The sequence below is a fragment of the Serinus canaria genome, chromosome 8 (genome assembly GCF_022539315.1).
Source record: "Serinus canaria isolate serCan28SL12 chromosome 8, serCan2020, whole genome shotgun sequence".
In the NCBI taxonomy this organism is placed as follows: Eukaryota; Metazoa; Chordata; class Aves; order Passeriformes; family Fringillidae; genus Serinus; species Serinus canaria.
Window position 1 is genome coordinate 9,403,535 of NC_066322.1, and position 19,173 is coordinate 9,422,707.

General features: G+C 40.5%; 2 protein-coding genes across 4 annotated transcripts in view; one reads left to right on the top strand and one right to left on the bottom strand.

Moving 5' to 3' along the window:
* Positions 1 to 18,576, top strand: part of TESK2 (testis associated actin remodelling kinase 2) — a 105,209-nt gene extending 86,633 nt beyond the window's left edge. For all 3 annotated transcript variants that reach the window (XM_050977306.1, XM_009088672.4, XM_018912385.3), the window contains exons 6-11: positions 3,854 to 3,936; positions 5,775 to 5,850; positions 7,152 to 7,235; positions 8,331 to 8,417; positions 11,854 to 11,989; positions 13,816 to 18,576. In XM_050977306.1, coding sequence (XP_050833263.1) covers positions 3,854 to 3,936; positions 5,775 to 5,850; positions 7,152 to 7,235; positions 8,331 to 8,417; positions 11,854 to 11,989; positions 13,816 to 14,828 — 1,479 coding nt within the window. In that variant the 3' untranslated portion in view covers positions 14,829 to 18,576. The remainder of the gene's footprint in view (positions 1 to 3,853; positions 3,937 to 5,774; positions 5,851 to 7,151; positions 7,236 to 8,330; positions 8,418 to 11,853; positions 11,990 to 13,815) is intronic.
* Positions 1 to 19,173, bottom strand: part of NASP (nuclear autoantigenic sperm protein) — a 189,046-nt gene that overhangs the window by 148,149 nt on the left and 21,724 nt on the right. The gene's annotated exons all lie outside the window — the stretch shown is intronic.

Consider the following 19,173-nt stretch of genomic DNA (forward strand, 5'->3'; position numbering starts at 1 on the left):
GTGCTGTAAAATCTCTGAGGAGTTTAGCTTGTATGTAATATTATAAAATAAAACTACGATGTTTCTTCATCTAAGCAACTTATTTTTAACTCTGAAACTCTTGAGTCTATATTCATTTTTGTTTATGTAAAAGGGGGAGTAGAATATTGCATTTGTCTTAGTAGGATTATGCTGTGCAAAGCAGATGTTAAGCTCCTGTAACACACAAAGGAGGCTTTATGTTCTTTCACATCTGTCTGCATAAACAGCTCTGTTAACTCTTTCAGACTCATGTACAGAGCTCCTTGCTTCTATTAAGACTGCCTCAGGAAGGACTGATGAGGTCCCTACTTTGGGAGGAAAAAAACCCCTCCAACCTCAACTGAAGTCCAATACTGCCCTCTTTGACTGTGTGAGCTGCCAAAGGAAAGACATCCCTGTCTGTAGAGGTCCAGAAAGAAAGCCTGAAAAGGTCACCAAGTTTTATTGCCTTGCAGCTTATACAAATAGTGCAATAGTAAGTCAAAAGTCCTTTCTCAAAGCTCATGTTGTGAAGCTGCTTGGCATTTCATTTCATAGGCAGTTGTTGAGAGGCTCTTTGCACTAGTGAGGGGTTTGAACTCTTGCATCTCTAAGCTCAAATCCATTAATGGAACTTCTTCATACCACATGATACACTATTTTTTTACAGAAACTGAGAAGTATCACTTTGTTAGAAGGAACAATGCAGTTTGTACTACTGCATTGTTTGTACTTTTCCTACTAAGATACCACCTCTAGATTAAATTCAAAAGCTATTTTTAACCTTTTAGTCTCTACCGAAGCTTTGTCCCTGTTTGATCTTGATTTATCTTGTTGGTAGAATGTGAAATCTTTCTGTCTTTCATTGAGTGCACATGAACCACAGGGGGCTGTGTTATGTCAGCTATTTATGAATTGCATCTTAAATCTGGTAACTCCATTAGCTGTGCTGTGGGTTTGGCATTACTAGGGTGGGAAGTGTGGAGAAAAGGAGTATGGTGGTGCTGAGGGCTCACCTTGACTGCTTGGAGAATCTCAGCACAGAATGCAGCTTTACCATCTGCACAGTCTTGCCCTGAATGAGCAGTACAGACTGGAGAAGTGACATTTGACCATGCTGGTGTATGTAGAAAGGATTTACTACTGATTTTGCTAGGAATGGGCTTTCATTCTTTCTGGGTTCCAGGAAGTCAGTGCTTAGCTATGTAAAAATTTGTCCCAGATGAATTAAATCAGTTTAGTTTCACTACAGTGAGCATTTGTAGTGACACTGGAATTTTATTGTATGGTACATGTCACCTGCTTGTGGCTGATTTAAGTGTGAATGAAAAAGGTCACTCTTGTATTGGAATACATATCCTAATGAATTTAAATTCACACTCAGCACTTCTTCATGTGCAAACAAAAGACAGTCGTGCACTAATGAGAGAGAACAGTTTGTGCAGCCCACCACAGCAGAACAGTTCATATCAGTACTCAACAGCAGGAATGTTCCCCAGGGCTTTCCCCTGGTGCCTTCTCCTGGTGGAGTGGCCTCTCCTGTGGGACCTATGGACCCCACAGCAGTGGGGTGTCTGTGCTGTTGGGTCTCTCCAAATGCTTGCCCTGAAAGGGAGCCTGGCTCTGCTGCAGGCAAACCCTGCTCACTGGGGAAGGGGCTCAGAGCTGTCAGCCAGCATTGATTTAATGTATGATTTATCTAGGAATAACCTACTTGTATAATAGTTCAGTGCTGCACCTGAAAGCTAAGACTGCCTGGGGCTTGGTGGGGGGTAGGATTGTTCAGCTTCACTTGATGTATTGCTGTCTAACGGGATGAGATTAGATCCTGGTAAGAACCTGAAGGAATATTTGCTGTCAGGTTGATGTTTCATTTAAGCTTCCTTTTGGTAACAAAGCAGGCTTGTAAATTATTGTGGATCTTAAGACTAGTAGACAGATTTTTGGTTACATTGAAAATAGTTCTTAGTTGGGATGTAAATTTCCTTGAAATTTTGGAGATTGGGGGTTATTGGAAAATGACAATGATTCATAAAACCCAGGGGGTAAAATTAAGTACTGCTGTCTTGCTTCTCAAAATGAATAAAATGTAAATAATCAAAGGTATAAAGCAAGAAGGAAACCTAGTTTCCTAACTAGAAATTTCAAAACTAGTGATTGTGAATTATAGAGATTTTCTAAAAAAATGTTGAATTAAGAATCATCTTTAGTCACTGAGAAATCTATGGCAGAAAAATAACCTGATTTTTTTTCTGCATAAAATAGTATCAGCCTTCTTGAACACTGCAGAATCTTTGGTGTCCTCATGGACTTGTTTCTGTGTGGTACATAATGAAATTCCACTTGTCTGAATCATTTGAGTAAGATTTTTCAGTAGTTTTATCCTTCTCAGTTTTAAGTCTACTTACTGTGACCAAATGTTTAAAGAGAGGCAAGCTGAATGAATGCACTCTTTGATAAAAGATAACAAAGCCCACAGCTGAGAAGCTTTGCTGCTCCTTGGGCAAGCACAGTTGGTTTAACTTGGTACATGTTTATGAATCCCCAAGCTAACTGTATTTATTATACTTGAGTCATGCTAAACAAATAAAGCTTTGCATCTCAGGAGCCTGGCATGTGTTTCAAGAGGCTGGCATCCACTTTCTTTACATGATCACAGGAGTGGCTCGCTTAACCTTTTAATTGGCAGGAAGAAAACTCACTTCATGGCCTAAGCCACAATCATCTCTGAATAATGTAAACAGTGATGACCTGAACTTGATCTTTTAGACAAGGGACTCGCTTTTCTTGGTTGTTGCATTATACAGGCAAGCTAATGCTCTGGGGTCAGCGAGGGGCTTTTGTGTATCCAGGCACAATAAAGGCAGAAAGTGTTTCCTGCTGTTTAGCTAATTAATGCAGGGTACCACTCGGCAGGAGTCGGCAGTGGGTTTGCTGCTCACTGCTGTGTACTGCCCGCAGGAGGATACAGAACAACACATGGGAAAGGAATGAATTCTCTGCCTTGTTCCATCTATTGCAGAACAGAACAAAATGCAGGGTATCAGCTATCAATTTGTTTGGTGAAATGGGAAAATATGTGGTACTGGAATGGTCAGAGCATATTTCTCAGAGATGTAAATAAAAGCCAAAAAGAAATCGATAATACCCTGTGTGGGATGTGATGCTGTTAGAGCACAATTATCTGTGTGTGTCCTTAAGTTGCCCTCTATCCTGACACTGGAGGGCCCATCTGAAAGGAAAAGACTGACAGCATTTCCCTATTACTTTTCTCTTAAATCATGTTTTATGATGTACTGTAAAATAAAGGATTTTGAGACTCTAGAAGCACATATAACTTGGTCACATCTTATATTTTCTGATGGAAGTTTGTTGCAAAGCAGCAAGCTCCTTTTCAGTACTTAATGCAACAAAACATAGGCATTTAGAGTCTGCTCTGATCTTTTATTCTGGTCAGGTACAGGCACATTGTAAAGAGAAAATGTAAGGTGTCAATAGTGAACAGCATGTGTTGCATATTTGAGCATAAGGGAGCTAAATCATTTTAATTCCTGTTAAAACCTAGTGGGGTATGTGCTGCCTGTGGCTGCCTGCCTGCCTTCTCAGCAAGTTTTTAAGTGGATTATTTGCTAAGTGGAAGGCTGTTTGCAGCATCTTAAGTTTGATAGACATGTGATTGTGCAGAGGGAGGGTGGGGGAAGAGGGTTGTTGCTCTCAGACAAGAGCTTCTCATAGATGAATATCTTCTAAACTATATTTGTAGTCTTCTTTTATCTATTTTTAATCTGGAATGTTACAGAGGTTCCATGCCCAGATAATAACTCTTCTGTTTGGTTTTTGTTTTTTTTTCCAGAACTGTTTAATCAAACATGATGAGAATGGATACTCAGCAATAGTTGGAGACTTTGGTTTAGCAGAGAAAATTCCTGATCACAGGTATGTGAGCTAATCTAAATGAAGTGAGAATTGTAGTACAAGAAGCTCTAGAGAGCCAAATCCCTGAGACTGTTATTGCACTCTGGTACAGAATTTTCAAAAAGTACCCTCGGTCTTCAGTCTGGAACTGCAGGCTGGATAGCCAAAATGTTCCAGCCTTAATTACGGTCCATTTTGATATTTAGTGGTGATATTTATTCTTCTCAAATCTTTCAAGCACTAAAGGATTTGCTCAAGCTTTTTGGCAGATCTTTTAAGGTGGTACTAGGGAATTTTGGGTTTAAAAAACCCAAACCACAAAGCAAACACAATAATTAAAAATACTGTCCAGCATTCTGGGTTGGGATGATTTTGTAATAAATGTCATTTGTCGATTTCAAGCAACTTTAGCTTCTTTGCACTTTCATAAACAATATTCATTGTCATTCCAGCATTATTCTTATTTAACCTCTGGGTTAGTTTTTATGATCCAGGATTATAACAGAGTAAAATAAAATTAATTATTAAATTACTGCCTAATAGTAGCTTATAATTTTCTTTTCCCTGGGGTGAAATTATAATCTTAACTCATTTGAGGAATGCACAGGAGACTGTCACAAGCTATTGTCACAATTGAAAGTAGTCCTTTTGTCATCCCTCCATTTGAGAGACGAGGGACAAGGATTTCATTGTTCTCTCTGTATATTGACTTGTGTATTGCAGAGTATTCTGACTGTGAAATGTGCTGTCAGATTTTCTCCAGTGTGTGCTTCTGCATATAATAAAGGAAAGCCTTCCAGCACTTCTAACTGCAAAGAAAACAATAAAAGTTGATCTCAGCTCTGCACAGTTTTTAAACTGCACATATCCTAAAACCATATATTGAGAGATCTGAAGGCTTACATTAATATTGGTGAAATAGCGGATCTAGAAGCTTAACAAAGTGAACATCTTAATTTACAAACTACTGATAGGTACAGCCAATGTCTGTCTTGTAGCTGCTGTGGAGCACCCTGTGAGGTGCTGAAGGCTTCAGCTGTATTCAGATGAACCCATCACAAAATCAGCAAGACATTACAGGTGCCTTAAGGTGTCCTTAATACCCAGCTTTGAGATGCCCTGAAAACTGAGATTACAGTTAAGGTAGCTTGAGACCAAAGCCAACAACATAATAGAATTGCTACATTAGCACTGTTAGCCACTATTGTGTTTTCATCTAGTTTTACCTCCATTTTCAAAAGCAGCTTTGTCCTTTCCAGTTTGCTGGTAGCAAGCCATGCTACTTTGAGACCTTCAGAGGCCTTTTCTTTTTTAAATAGGTATTCCCTCAAGATCAGCTGGGTGACAGGCTGGAGCCTTTTTCAAGGCCCCAGTATTCAGCTTTATGGAAACTGCAAGTTTTTCAAATTGGGTCTATTCTGAGTACTTTTAATTTTTCCATACTAAAGGATTCATCTGTCCATCTTGATTTTTAATTTTTTAAAATACAGTTTTAAAATCTTTATTATTTTAATAATAAATAAGTTTGACTTCATTCAGAGCTGCATATGCATCAAGGGATGGATACCTGCATGTCTTGCTGGATGAATGGAGAACTTGGCATCTAGCCCAAAACTGATGTCCACAAACCTTTTTATGTGTAGATGAAGCCAACTCTGCCAGGAGTTAGGCAATAAAAAGTATTGAACAGCTGTGACCTTAACATAAAACATTCTTTTAAAGAGGCTGCACACTTTAAACTGGAAATAAAATATGAGTAATTGATTGGGAAAGTTAGTAGTAATGCTTGAGCATTTAATTAATGATTCTTCCTTCTTTCCCACCACCGCCCCATCCCTATCTATCCCAAATCTATATAGTGAGAAGTTACCAGTTGTGGGTTCACCCTTCTGGATGGCACCAGAAGTTCTCAGAGATGAGCCCTACAATGAAAAGGTAGGTACATGATATAAATGCAGTTAATTGTCAATTGTTTTTCTTCTGTAGCACTATGCAAGATTTAGAATTTCCATCATATTAAAACTATTGTTATTTTCACTTGTGATGTTTCTGTACTCAGTAACAGAAACAGACTAAGGGAGAGTGAGAATTAAATAGCTAATATTTGTAATTCATGGTGTTTAATCTTATATGGAACTAGAATTGGCTTTATGATTGTTCTCTTATGCTATTTCCATTCTGAAACACCTCACATACTGAAATATAGTAATGTTTTGTTGACCTAACACAATTTAATTTAACCAAGTCTGAGAAATGTAGCAAAGTTGCTTCCCTGGCTGTACAGTAGTGAAACCTGGGTAGAAGTAAAAGCTCTGTATATAAGCATGCACAATTCTCTGTGTGTATATATCTATTTCTATATGTATGTATGTGTGTGTGTATAAATATAAAAAATAAATCAGCATGTCTTAGGGTGAGATACCTTGATAAGACAAAAAGTTCTCCAAAGGTATTTCTAAGTTTTCCTGTTTGAGGACTAAAGAAGCAGCAGATGTCATACCTCATCAGCATGAAAGGTGACATATAAACAAGCCTGATAATGGATGAGGGATTCATGCTTCTGCCCTGTAGAGTTGTTTTCCTAAATTTTATTACCTGAAAAATTCAGGTGGGTGGAAATCTGAGGAACGGTGCAGCTCCAGAGGTAGTCAGATAAGTGGTTTCTAAATGTCATGGAAATTAAACCTGCTTGAGATATCTAGTGCTGCTAGATATCTCAAGCTTTGAGAAGACACTTTTCTCCAGAGGTACTGAACTGAGAAGAGGAAAATGTAATTTTTCTTAAAAATAGCATTAATATTCTGGCTAGGCTGTGAATTGTGTATTCTAAACCTGTTTTTCTAACCACAGTGATATATGGGCATGTCATGTTTTGGCTATGTTTTTAATTATTCCCATGTGTAGGACATCACATGGAATTCACTATTCTTTGTGCAAGGAAGGATTTTAATTTTTTTTTTAAATTTTTGCATTGCTAAATTAAGAGTAGTTTGGTGGGTTTTTTTTTTTCTTGAAAGAATTTTAAGTTTATCATTGCTATTTGTAAAACAAGAATGCTTTCTGTGACCATGGGTTTCTTCACATGGAAGATGTTAGCTTTAATGCAGTTGCTCAGTGTTTGAGGCTCTGGTGTTGTTTCATGATAGCCATTTGGGGTAAGGAGAAGCTCAGTGGCAGATAAGAACACTGAGCATTCATAGCTGAACCATGTGTCTATTAAATTTTTTCTCTCTCAGGCAGATGTGTTCTCCTATGGCATAATTCTGTGTGAGATTATAGCAAGAATACAGGCAGACCCAGACTATCTCCCTCGCACAGAGGTAAGTGGTTGTGTTTATAACATTGGTGGGAGGTGGTGAGTCTGCCATGATAACAGCTCAGCCTTTAGAACTTCTGCCACTGCTCTCAAAGATAGGATGAATAGGTGTGACATTAAAAATAGCCTGTAAAAACCTTTTGCTCTTTATGCTGTTATTGTAGGAAGCTCCACTGAAGACACTTTCTCAGAGAATTTTTGCAGCTGCAGTCCTCATGGGAATCCTTTCTGCCCCTAACTGGCAGGACATCGAGAGCATTGCAATGCAAACTCTTCCTTTTGTGGAGTGATAGCTCATGTAGACTTCTTGCCAGGTTCACAACGAGACATTTTGGCATTCTGTATGCCCTAAGCAGCCCCTCCTTGTGAAAGAGGCAGGAGCTGTGTTGACAGCAGCTAAAATAAGTTAACCCTTATTTTTGTGTGAACTCAGCTGAGCACAGTGGATCTGAGCTATAATTGACTAACTGAAGATACTTTTTTTCTTCCCGTCTACAGGGAAGCTTTTGACCCTTCTGGGTTATTATTCCTAATAACGCCATGTGTATCCCCCTCCATTTCTGAAAATGGAAAATTGCTGAAGTCTCAGACTGCAATAAATGAAAGATTCTTTTTAGTCTGCCCTTCAGATTTTATAGACATGCACTTAAGGAACTGGATAATCTACCAGTCTACCATCCACTGAAAAGTTAGTAATTTTAACTGATACATTTCCATCATAGCAAAGCCTCTGGTTTTGGAGTGGGCTGTTAATTTGCACTATGAAAATCACTACAGTGAAACATCATAGTATATGCTGTTTCCAAATCCACATGGGCAGTATTTCAAGTGCAGTGGATTGCATTTGAATCCAGGAAGAAGGATGGGCTTTGATGTCAGCCCATTCTCTTAGAGCTATCCTGTGTCAGTAATCCCCACTGGGGACTCTCCAGTTTGGAGTGTGCATGAAGTTTTCTCAAACTCCTCTGTTACGTGGTTGCTGAGAAAGGTGCTCATGGTTATTCCTGGTAACTTCACCTAGGGACCTCCTAAAAGAAGATGCCTTGAGCTAGATAGAAGAGCTCATTTATTTCTCTATGCTTTGTTGTCGTTTGTACAGAATTTTGGATTAGATTATGATTCCTTCCAGCACATGGTGGGAGACTGTCCTCCTGACTTCCTCCAGCTGGCCTTCAACTGCTGTAATGTGAGTATCTTATTTGAAGGGGAGAGGCCTAAACTGGAGTTCTCTAAATCCCTCTGACTTTTGAAGATAAAGCATTTACAGAAGAGACTTGAAGAGCCTACCTCTAGAACCAGTGTACCTTCTGACAACCCAGGAAGTCCCTTTCAGTTTTTATAATCCTTCCCTTCCCCTTGCAAAAAGTCTGTCTTGTGTTTCTGCAATTCTGTGTTCTGTCATGCCAGACAAACAGGTCTGGCACACTGAACAGCTTCTTGCAGGCTGCTCAGGCTGACCATAACCAGTTGGATGCCATTGACACTGGCTAACCCTCGGGCTGACAAAATCCAGCTGTTGTTGCGTGCAGACCTACTGAGCTATGAAGGAAGGACTGAGTTGCTCTTACAAACAGAGGGGACAAACAAATCAAGACCAGGCATTAAACTGTTCTGAAGTGTCTGTATGATGTCTTTTGGAGAAGGGGTTTGACATCCAAATGCTTAGCCTGTGTCATAAAACCTAAACTGTGACTGAAATGATTTAATATCTGTAAGGCTATAGGCCATGTGCTGTATGGAGGAAATTTTCTGGCAATTATTCAAGTAAAATTGTGATAGTAGATACCTTCCTGGCTCCTTATTATGAAAACTCCAGGGCAGTGGATCTCTTCTGCTGGTTATCCTGTAACAGAGTTACTAGTATGAATGTATAGTAAACCAGTTTAAATAAAATAAGAGAACCTGAGCTTCCACCACATTCAGCTGATGTTGTGAATGTCCAGTTTGCTCAACTTAAGTAGAGGCAACTTTAAAAAATTTTACTGCACAAAACTTGGCCCTGGGTTCACAACCAGGCTGTGCTGGAACTGATGCCAGCATTGTGTCCAAGTGAGTGCTTTTAAGAAGTCTCATCTCCTTGTGCTTTTGGTGGTTATTTTTGACCTGATGTCTCTCTTTACTTTGTATTAGTACAAAAGCCCCTGCTCAAGGAGAGAGTGGTATAAAGGTGAGAATGGGGGCAGTGACTGCTGCTCTTGGCACCACATAGCATAATTTAATTTTTAAAATGTTTGTGGAACTTACTATGGATGAGCTACTTAACTCTTATTTCACCTTAGTACAGCAGAGCTTGCTTTACCTGGATGGGGTACATCTCACTCATGTTTAGGAAGCCTTTGGATTACATGAGCACTAAAGGGTTTGGTTAGAGGTAGGATTTGACTTTGGAAAGCTCAGCTCCCACCTACAGACTCCAGAAATGGTATTGCATCCAAACACATGGTGCGTGATTCAAAGCAATTTTTCAGCTCAGAAATTCAGAGTAAAGCTCCTCATAAAGGAAGGGACAGTGACCTTATATTCTCATGTAAAATTTGGTGTGCTCAGAGAAAAAGGGTATTCTCCTGCTCATTGTCAAATGCAGCTTCCTGTATAATAAATGTCCCTTTGCTGAATTGAAATGGAAATTACTGTCTTGTGATCTGGCCATTAATATGCTGATTTCGGTGTGGGGCATGCTGGAATTCACATACCACTCACCTAGGAGAAGGGAAATGGAGTAACAGATTAGGCTTTCTTATATCTTCCTCAGCATGCTGTGCCTCAGTAAGAGGTGATCTGTGTGGTAATTTTCTCTGAGACATGGACATTTATGTACCTTTTTATTATGTAATAGGTCAAAAAGGTGGGAACTGTGTAGCCCAGCTGAACTAATGTGCAATGCCCTGGGATTTTCTACAGCCAAGAAATGTGTTCTAAGGCACCCTAAGAAAACCAGTTAAAACTGACATGTATGAGTGGATTAAAATTTAACTTACTGTTATAAAGTGTGGGGGTTTGTAAATAAGCACCTGTAAGAACCCAACAATTGTAAGCCTACTTGTGGGAATATTTAATAAATGTAATCATAAATGATCATGCAAAAAGCTTACCAGGATGAGCTAAGCTGTTGGCAACTGCTGCTTTGAGAAGGAACCTTCTCTTCCATTTGAGCAGAATCTGGACTGCTCAGGGATGGAAGAGGCAAATACTGCTCTGAGTAACTTTTCCATTGCTGCTCTTGTCTTGGATCTTACCTAGCACAAATTAAAATAGCCAGAGAGCTCTTTTTACTTCCTCTAACTTCCTGTAGCTTGCAACAGCTCCGTAAGGTTCCCAAATTAGTAAATTTGTCAGAGTACAGTGTGTGCTTCAGTGTTGCCCCTGCCCTACTCTTTCAGTGAGACAGGGAACGCAGAAAAATGTTTTCCAATGCCAGTAAATTCCAGCTGCTGCTTTAGAACAGTTTTCTTGCTGCTGCTGAGTTCTTCAAGTATGGTTTCTTTGTTTGGTTTTTGTTACTGTCCATAGGAATTTTTAGCACTTTTCCCCCTGTGCTAGAAGGTGTTCTGGCATTGCTGATCATACCAGTTGTCTGCAGAAAGATCCATCTCAAACAACCTGCAGGGGAGTATCAGGGAGTTCTTTGGGGTTTGTTGTGTACAAAGCACTACTGTTCCCATTGTAGAGGTGGGATCTGTCTGGGCTTGTCCACTCTGAGAAAGCCTTTAGAAGGCTGGAAACAGCAATCAGGTCAAGCTAAATCGTTTTTATTACTGGAATAAAGTTAACTTTAGGCTGCTGAATTGGATGTTGCTACCTACAGTGATGAAACCTGTGACATATATACAGAGTCAATGCTCAAAATTATGAAAAGCTTTCAAAATTACTGCTTAAAGGAAGCTGCTTGCCCTGTGGTACAATTTTAGTGTTGGACTTTGTTTAGAGATCTGTATCTGCTAGAGTGAATAAATAAATACGTACTGAGAAATACAGACTAATACATATTGATGAGCAGGGGGAATATTTTACCTGGGAAAGATGGATTTTTCTTTTTCCTAATTTATAGCTTTGTCAAATTATATAACCACTCTTGCTTCCTTACAAGGTAGACCAGTACACTGAGTAGTATGGCTAGTTAACAGATGGAAAAATATAGCGTTTTCAGCTTTAAGATCAGCAGTGCCATTTAGGTGTGTTTTAATTAAAGCCACAAGGAGATGATGGAATCTTCTAAAGACTGACATAGCCATGTTGTTTTGTGTAATCCTTTTGAAATAACATTGGTACATAATCTCTGTTTGATAACCAGAGTCCAGAAAGAAATCCTGAATTATCCAAGCTGTTTCAAGCAAACCAACCAACCCTCCTCACAAGCCATGAATCTGACAGTGTCCCACCTTTTAAATTTAAAATTTTTCCTTTTCATAGAATATTTACAAATTGATGATTAAATGTGAGGTGTAATAGAATACTGCTTTCCCCCTTCTTTCTGTAGTTTTTTTTTTTTTTCAATGACAACACAACTAAAACCATTTTGAATTTCCTCAGTTTCCTCAGATTGTCCCTCTCTCTGTCCACTGTGTAAGCAGAATAGCTTGGACAAACCCACATGGACTTAATTGATTTGTGTGCATTCACAGATGGATCCAAAGTTGCGTCCTTCATTTGCTGATATTGTCAAAACACTGGAGGAAATGTTAAACCGCCTGAGAAATGAGGACTCAGAGAGAGATAGAAAGTTCTTGAACCTTGACAACAATGAAAGAAAACCAAAAGGTATATGTCTGTATTGTACAAACATAGCTGGGTGCTCACAGCAAGAGGAGGAAAAGCTTCATATTTTGAAAACTGATATTTGGCTATATATGGTTTTATTTACGGTTTATGAATTATTTTACCCAAACCCTGAAAATTACTCTGGAGCAATGCTCTATGCTTTGCATTGTGGAATGTCCTTTGGTGAAAAAAACCAGCTAACTGTTTCTTAAAGTGAAAAAAGTCTGTCCCCAAGATCTTGAGAGGAAATTTAGAGTTCATTTGGGAATGGGTTTGTAAATTGCTGATAGTATATGAAAATCCATAAATTTTTGATTTATTACTGTCATACTTTGTACATCTACATAATTTCTTTGGTGTATGTTACTTGTAATATTTAGAGGCTTCTTAAATTCCTTCAGGAGGAAGAGCACAGAAGATGCAAGAGTATTATAAAGTACCTAGAAATACTCTGAAAGACGAGAAAAGATGAGTCCCAGGTCTGCTTGGGAATGTTGGCCTTGAAAGGTTTTCTCTAAAGCTGTCTGGTGCCACCTGGTGTGGGGAGCAAACACTTGTAGCCTGGGCTGTATTCTCACTTGGGTGTTTTATGTTAGTACACTTCTGGCATTAGAAACTTAAGAGTACATTAAAAATAGTTTCTTATATTATGTGGCTATACAAATATGCAACATAAAGACATAATTATTGATCTGTAATATAGCTGTAGATTGAAATAATTTTTCTCTATGTCAAACCACATAGAGTTAATGCATGTGGTAGTTCTCCCACACCTGGAAAGCATCTAAAAGAGGTGTGAGTTAAAAAGGAAGATTGTTTGTTTGTTTAGGGTTTTTTGTTTGGGTTGGGGTTTTTCTTTTGGTGTTTGGTTTTTTTTTTTTCTTTTTGTGGCATTCTCCCTTTGGAGTACATGTATAAAACAAGTTCTTCTCAAAGAAGTGTTACATGCTGTTCTTTGACTTACATAGTATTTCCTACATGGAATGGCTGTAGTCTAAACTGTGGCAGTATTTAAAGGGAAAAGTGAAAATCCATGTGCTTATTCTAGAAATGTTAGTCAAAAGGAGATATCACTTCTTTATACCCATTTGTTATTGCTTTCTGACATGGCTCTTCAGAGGCACCTTGAGAGCCCATGACAGATGCATGTTCCAAAACACTTGGGGAGTTAACATCTACTAGTTTCTCATCCTAATGTAGTGATACAGCTTTTATTTATAAATGTGTGTGTGTGCAGTGGGTGCAAATACACAGGCATATGTACAACTTTTAAACTCCTATTCATTAGGGTCAGACTCTCATATATCTCCAGTTTTGTACTGGATATTGTACTGAAAGAAGGTTGGGATGGAATGACATAAAATCTGCATGGTACAAGGAGAGACTTTTTTGTCTTAGACATTTCCAATCAGGGCGAAATAGTGCCAATTTCTTTGGCAACTATGTTTTGTACTGGTTCTCCTTTGTGGTCAGTAGCACCAACAGACCCTGGGCAACCTCTGCTGGAAGCCAGGATGATAAATCTAGAAACACGCAAATTGTTCTTCTCCAACACAACCCTGTGCTATCTCTGCTGTGGCAGTGTACTGGCAGCAAGGAGGTTTGCAGGGGCCCTAAATACACTGAGGAAATGAGAAGAGAATGGCGTGCTTGTGTTTGTGCAGCAACTTAAAAGGAAGGAGCAGACATGTGCTTATGGAACATAGTTTGGAATATCAAATACACAGTTTTTTTCTTTACAGTGGTCATGCAGGCTCTGTGTGTGAGCAGGTGCACAGCTATATGGAGCTTCTTTAAGCTAAGAGTGTTTCTCTTTTTCTACTCAGGCTCAATTGACAAAGGACCAGGAGTAAAACGTTTGAGTTCCTTGGATGATAAGATCCCACCCAAGTCACCCCGTCCGCGTCGGAACATCTGGTTGTCACGCAGCCAGTCGGATATCTTCTCTCGCAAACCTTCCAGGAAGATCAACGTGCAGGACCCCTACTACACACCAAGCAAAGGGTTAGGCCGGAAAGTTAATCCCTTCAGTGCCCGGGAGGACCTCAAGGGCGGAAAGATCAAATTCTTTGACATGCCAAGCAAGTCTGTGATTTCCCTCGTGTTTGACTTGCATTCTCCAGAGGCAGGTGGAGGCCTGAAAGCCAGCCAGTCCCAGTTCCGGCAGGCGTATAGCACAGACTGGCAAGACCTTTCCCTTCTTCCTGGGAGGAGATGCAGATCGCTTCCACTCTCTCCTGAGTTACCACACAAGGAATATGGCCTGTTTGGGGGACTGTCTTCAACTGTTGGCAGGTGTGACCCAGCCCAGTTAGGTGCAGAGGTTCGGCAAAAACTCTTGAGTAGCACTAAATATGGTGTGTCAGAGATTCCCCCCTTTCACGCCAAGCCTCACAGAACAGAGTTTCTTCTTGCACCGGGACAAGAAGAGGATATGGACTGTTCAGATGGGCCAATGGCCCAGGAGGAAAATGGGTTTTGCCCTGTTGAGAACACATGTGGAGATCCAGCATGTGATCCACCATTAGTGCTGGCCCAGTCTGGGCCACTATCTTACAAAAAGCTCCCAGCTGAGAATTCAGTGAACTCTGAGGGACGTGGCTCCCCACAAGTGTTTGCAGGTTGTCTCCCTTCTGAAGAGATGGAGGTAGAAGATGACCTACTGAAAATTACTCTGTTAGAGCCTACAAAGCCTCTGTTCAGTGTTAGTCCTCCCACCGAGCTGAAGAGAGAGGCATGGCCCTTCAGGGAGCAGGATGGGGACAGTCCTGCCCTCTTGTCTCAGACCTCCTCCAACATCTCAGCAAGTGGCAGCACAAAGTCAGCTTGTGACATATGAAGAGAGGGCTCAAACTGAATGTGTCCTTGAGTTGTACCCAGTTGCTGAAACTAAGTTCTTCTGCAGTGCTGGGCTTCACATTTGAAAGAGACTCAACAAGCTGGCTGTAGGACAGATAGCTGCAGACATTGTCTGAAGAGACTGATGATTTTATAAAACTATATTTCAAATTGTGCTTATGCCCTTTCCTGATTTGAATTAGGAGGGGGAACTACTCCAGCCAGAATGGCCATGTGGGTCCCACAGCCCTTCCTGGAGGCAGCAGCCAGGGCAGGTACCATTAAACAGTTTGACCTGGATTTCCAGCATGGGGCATTTTAAGCTCCATGTACAGTAGAAAGAGTGACCTTTAGTTTTTTCCCTCTTCCTCTAACTGAACATCTGCTCTAAGCCACTGCATATTTTTCATTAACATTCTGCACCTGAGTTAGAGCCTCTGTTTCAGAAACAGGCACAGAAGTCTTTCCGAGCTATGCAGAGCAGATAGGAATGCTCTCTAGTCCCAGAGCTGCTTTGAATGCTGTTGTAGCATTAAACAAGCTCTTCTTTCAAAAGCAGCAAAAACAAAACCTCTCATGCTGGTCACAATCTGCAGGCTGAGTCACATGACAAGTACTTTGTGATTAACAAGAATCTGTTCCCTGGTGTTTCATTTTCCCTTGGGATTTAGTAATGATGTTTAATACATTTGTGCAGGGAAGCTCGCTTCCTTGTACAGCTCTTTATGTACCTCAGCCCAAATGTGGAGAAAGATTTGCCCAGGGCACAGAGAAGCATATTCCAGGCATTGCCATTTCTGGGCTTCTGAAGAAACTGCTCCTGAAAGTACCAGCTGTACTGAGCTTTTGGCAGGGGGTGGGCCCTTATCTCTGAAGAGCTGAGTGGACATCATGATGTGTTTCTGCAGAATAGTTAAATACAGTAGCTACATCACAATTGCCTATTATCACTAAGCTAGAAGGGTCACATTCACCTCCCTCTCTCGTACAACATCCCATCTCACTGATTTCACTGCAGTGATGATGGCTCCTCACTAGCCTGCTTGACAGAGGACAGGAATCTCCTGCTCAGGGGAAGTTGCCAGCAGTGTTGCAGCCACACAAGTGCTCTTGGAGAGGACAACTCATGGGAGGGCTTTGAATTGTCAAACTGAAGAAAATTAGCTTGTCCTAAATTGACTTTTTGTTTCCTCTACAGAAAGAAGCTGCTGTCTTTATTGGTTTCTCCTGTCACTGAATAGGATGATCTTTTTTTTTTTTTTTTTTTTACTTCCCTTGACCAGCAGCTACCTGTGAAAGAAACAGCAACATGAGCTTTAATGCTGCGTGCTGGAACCATCATCAGCAATCCCTGCTCTGGGATGTAATGTATGGGAAAGCTCATTCTGTGACATTTGTGCAACATCCTGCCCTTTTCCACTATCATCATCCCAAAAAACATGGGATTTTTAAATTTTTATTTTATGGGGTTTTTTAACCTATATTATCATTCCTAAGTGAGGTAAACATTGCACACCTGCTGAGCAGATGGTGATGCAGTGGAGTCCAGATTTTCATCCAGGTAGCCTGTTACACTTCCTGCTCTCTTGTAAGGCTGGATACTGTAAGCTAGTCTCTGATGGAAGCCAGACTGATTCTACTCTTCTCCCACCTCAAAGAAAGGATGGAGAAAGCCTTAGTTCTTTCTTGGCTGGGATGTGTACCTTTCCTGAGGTGTAGGTAGCTATTCTGAGTTACAGTTGTGACTTCCTCTAGTGAAGTGTGTGTTAACCTGGGCAGTTTTCCCTTTGCAGTGGCTGTTATGAGTGAAAGGAGAAGCCCAGTGTTGCTGAGATTAGGCAGCTGTTGGCAGCTCAAAAGAGAAAATGCCTGTGCTCACTAAGATCACCCCTTTTGGCCCCCACCTCTCTGCCTCTTGAAGGTGCTGATCTGCAGGGTAGTCTCTGTCTTCTGTATTGTGTCTGGAGAGTGCAGAGCAGCTTGTATGGCTGCCACTGTGTGTGTGTAACTTTGAGGACAGAGAAACACCAGAGCTCAGTTGCCTGCCTGATGCCTGCTTGCTTTTTTTTTTTTATTTAAAAATCTTTTTATCTTTGCTACAACTGTATCTTCGGGGAGGGAAACCATCAGCACCAGCTTCTGTTGTCACAAGATGCATTTAGGTGTGTGACTTCAGACAAACAAGCAATAATGAGTAGTTTACTTTTGGATCACCAGGCTGAGGGAAGCTGCCCAGCAGCCTGACCAGAGAGCACACGCACACCTCTGGCTGCCCTGGGGCTCCCCTGAGCGAGCCCTGGCTGTCAGTGCTGACACCTCATCATGAAGCCCTCCCTGACACTGACTGCAAAGCTTGAGCAGTCAGCTTGGGGTACCCCCAGGGCACCCATTGCAGTGACTTCACTGTTCTCTTACACTGCTGTCTTTATGACGTTTCCCTGCCCTGAACAGCTCTTACAAAGCAGCACAGCTAAAATTTTATTTTCTTAAATGTCCGCTCTAAGCACAACCAATTGACATGCATTGGGCACAGCTATCAACATTTCTGGCTCTTGGTACTGAGGTGGAGATGTCAGAAACAGAGTAGCAGCTCAGGCCTTTCCTGGATTGGTCTGCATGGGAAGAGGCATGTGTATGAAACCAGAGTAAAAGGTCATTTAAAAAAATGCAAAGTGGTTGCTGAAACCCAGTGTTTCCAAGGATGCAGTTGGAAGTCACAACATCTCATCCCTTTGGCTGCATAAAGCTGAATCTAGGCTGCACCTAGTAATTCCTAGGTTTTTGCCTACTGAGGTTGCTTTTCTACAGAGGGCCATTTTCTGACAGCTACTGATAAACATTAATTTGAACATGTGGTCAGCAAACTCCTTGTTTTATAGTGACGTGACAAAGTTTTATCGTGATTGGATTTTACCGTGATTTTGACTTTACAGGAGCAGTTCTTGCTCTTTTAAAGTACTTTCTACACATTGCTACACATCTCCCTGAAGAGATCAAAGATGTTTTTAATTCACTTTAAATCTTTGTTGAGTTCAATTAAATGTCTGTTATAAGCTATTTCTGTTGTGGTTGCAGGTTGATAAAATGCAGCCAGGAGAATGCATGTGAATTGCTGCCCCTCAAAAGCAGCACAGCCAAGGGGCTGTAGCAGACTTGTACTTGTTGGAGAGGCATTGATGTGTTATGTGTAACAGAACGTTGGTATTTTTTGCCAGTACAACTAAAGACACTTGAATAATTCCTGTTTGCACTTAATGCTATTGTTTATATTGCATGTCACTACATTTCTATGCAAAACAAATAACCTTTTTTTTTTGGGAGGAGGGGCATCCAGATATTTGATTAAGTATAAAGATCTTTGCGAGATGATCTATTTTCGTATTTATGAAGGAGTTTTACGTCTTAATATTTTGCAGTCTGTAAATAGCTGAACTTGTAATTAAAGGCTTAGGAAGAAGTTTGTAGCCTGTGTATAATAGTAAGTTAACACTGCCAGAAAAAAAATCTTTGCGAAACAACTTTTCTAATATTGCGGATATTTATGAATATGTAAAGAAAGCACGTCTTGTTTTTATGTTGATTGACCTTCTGACTTTTTTGAACTATAGAAATGGTGTATGTTTTATTGGAACTGCAATAAGAAGTAACCAAAGATGAATCCACTTAAATATTTTCATAATTTTTTTCTTGGTCAGGTTTTGTAAACTTTCCCAACTTGCTTTCAAAATAAAAATGAAATCAAGGCCTGAGTCTTGTGATTAAGAGGACAACTGCTTTAAGTTAAAAAAGCTGGCTTGAATGCTTACTTAAAATAGAAATGCCATTAATACCTGGATTGAGATTGTATTTGCTATTACTCAGTGCTGAGTTAGACCCAAGGGAAACTCATCCTAGTAAATGCTATTTCTCTCCTGCATCTCACTGAAGAGTTCCACTATTGAATCCGTAAGACTCAAGGATTTCTTTTCTGCGCTGGCCGTATCTTGTGAGCTACCAGATAAGATGGCTTTTGATAGTAGCCTGCAGGGTGCTTGCCATGGTGGATGCTCTGTTCTAGCCCTAATTAGCTTCACCAGCACAGAAAGCTGTGCAACTTCTCAGGATGACCTATCTAGCTTTCAGCCCCACTGCCTCTGCCCTTGGAACAAGTCTGAAGACCTGCAATGGCTTGGCTCTGCATGCATTTAGCTGGCTCTGGAATCAGCACATTCCCATGTGTGAGGAATTTTCTCCTTCCCTTCTCTCCTGTAGGGGCAAAGGTCTCATCTGTGCATGCTCTAACCAAAGTTACATTTCCCCCCCTTCAGCCTCATCCCTGCCTTCACATCCCAGCATGCCACTAAGGA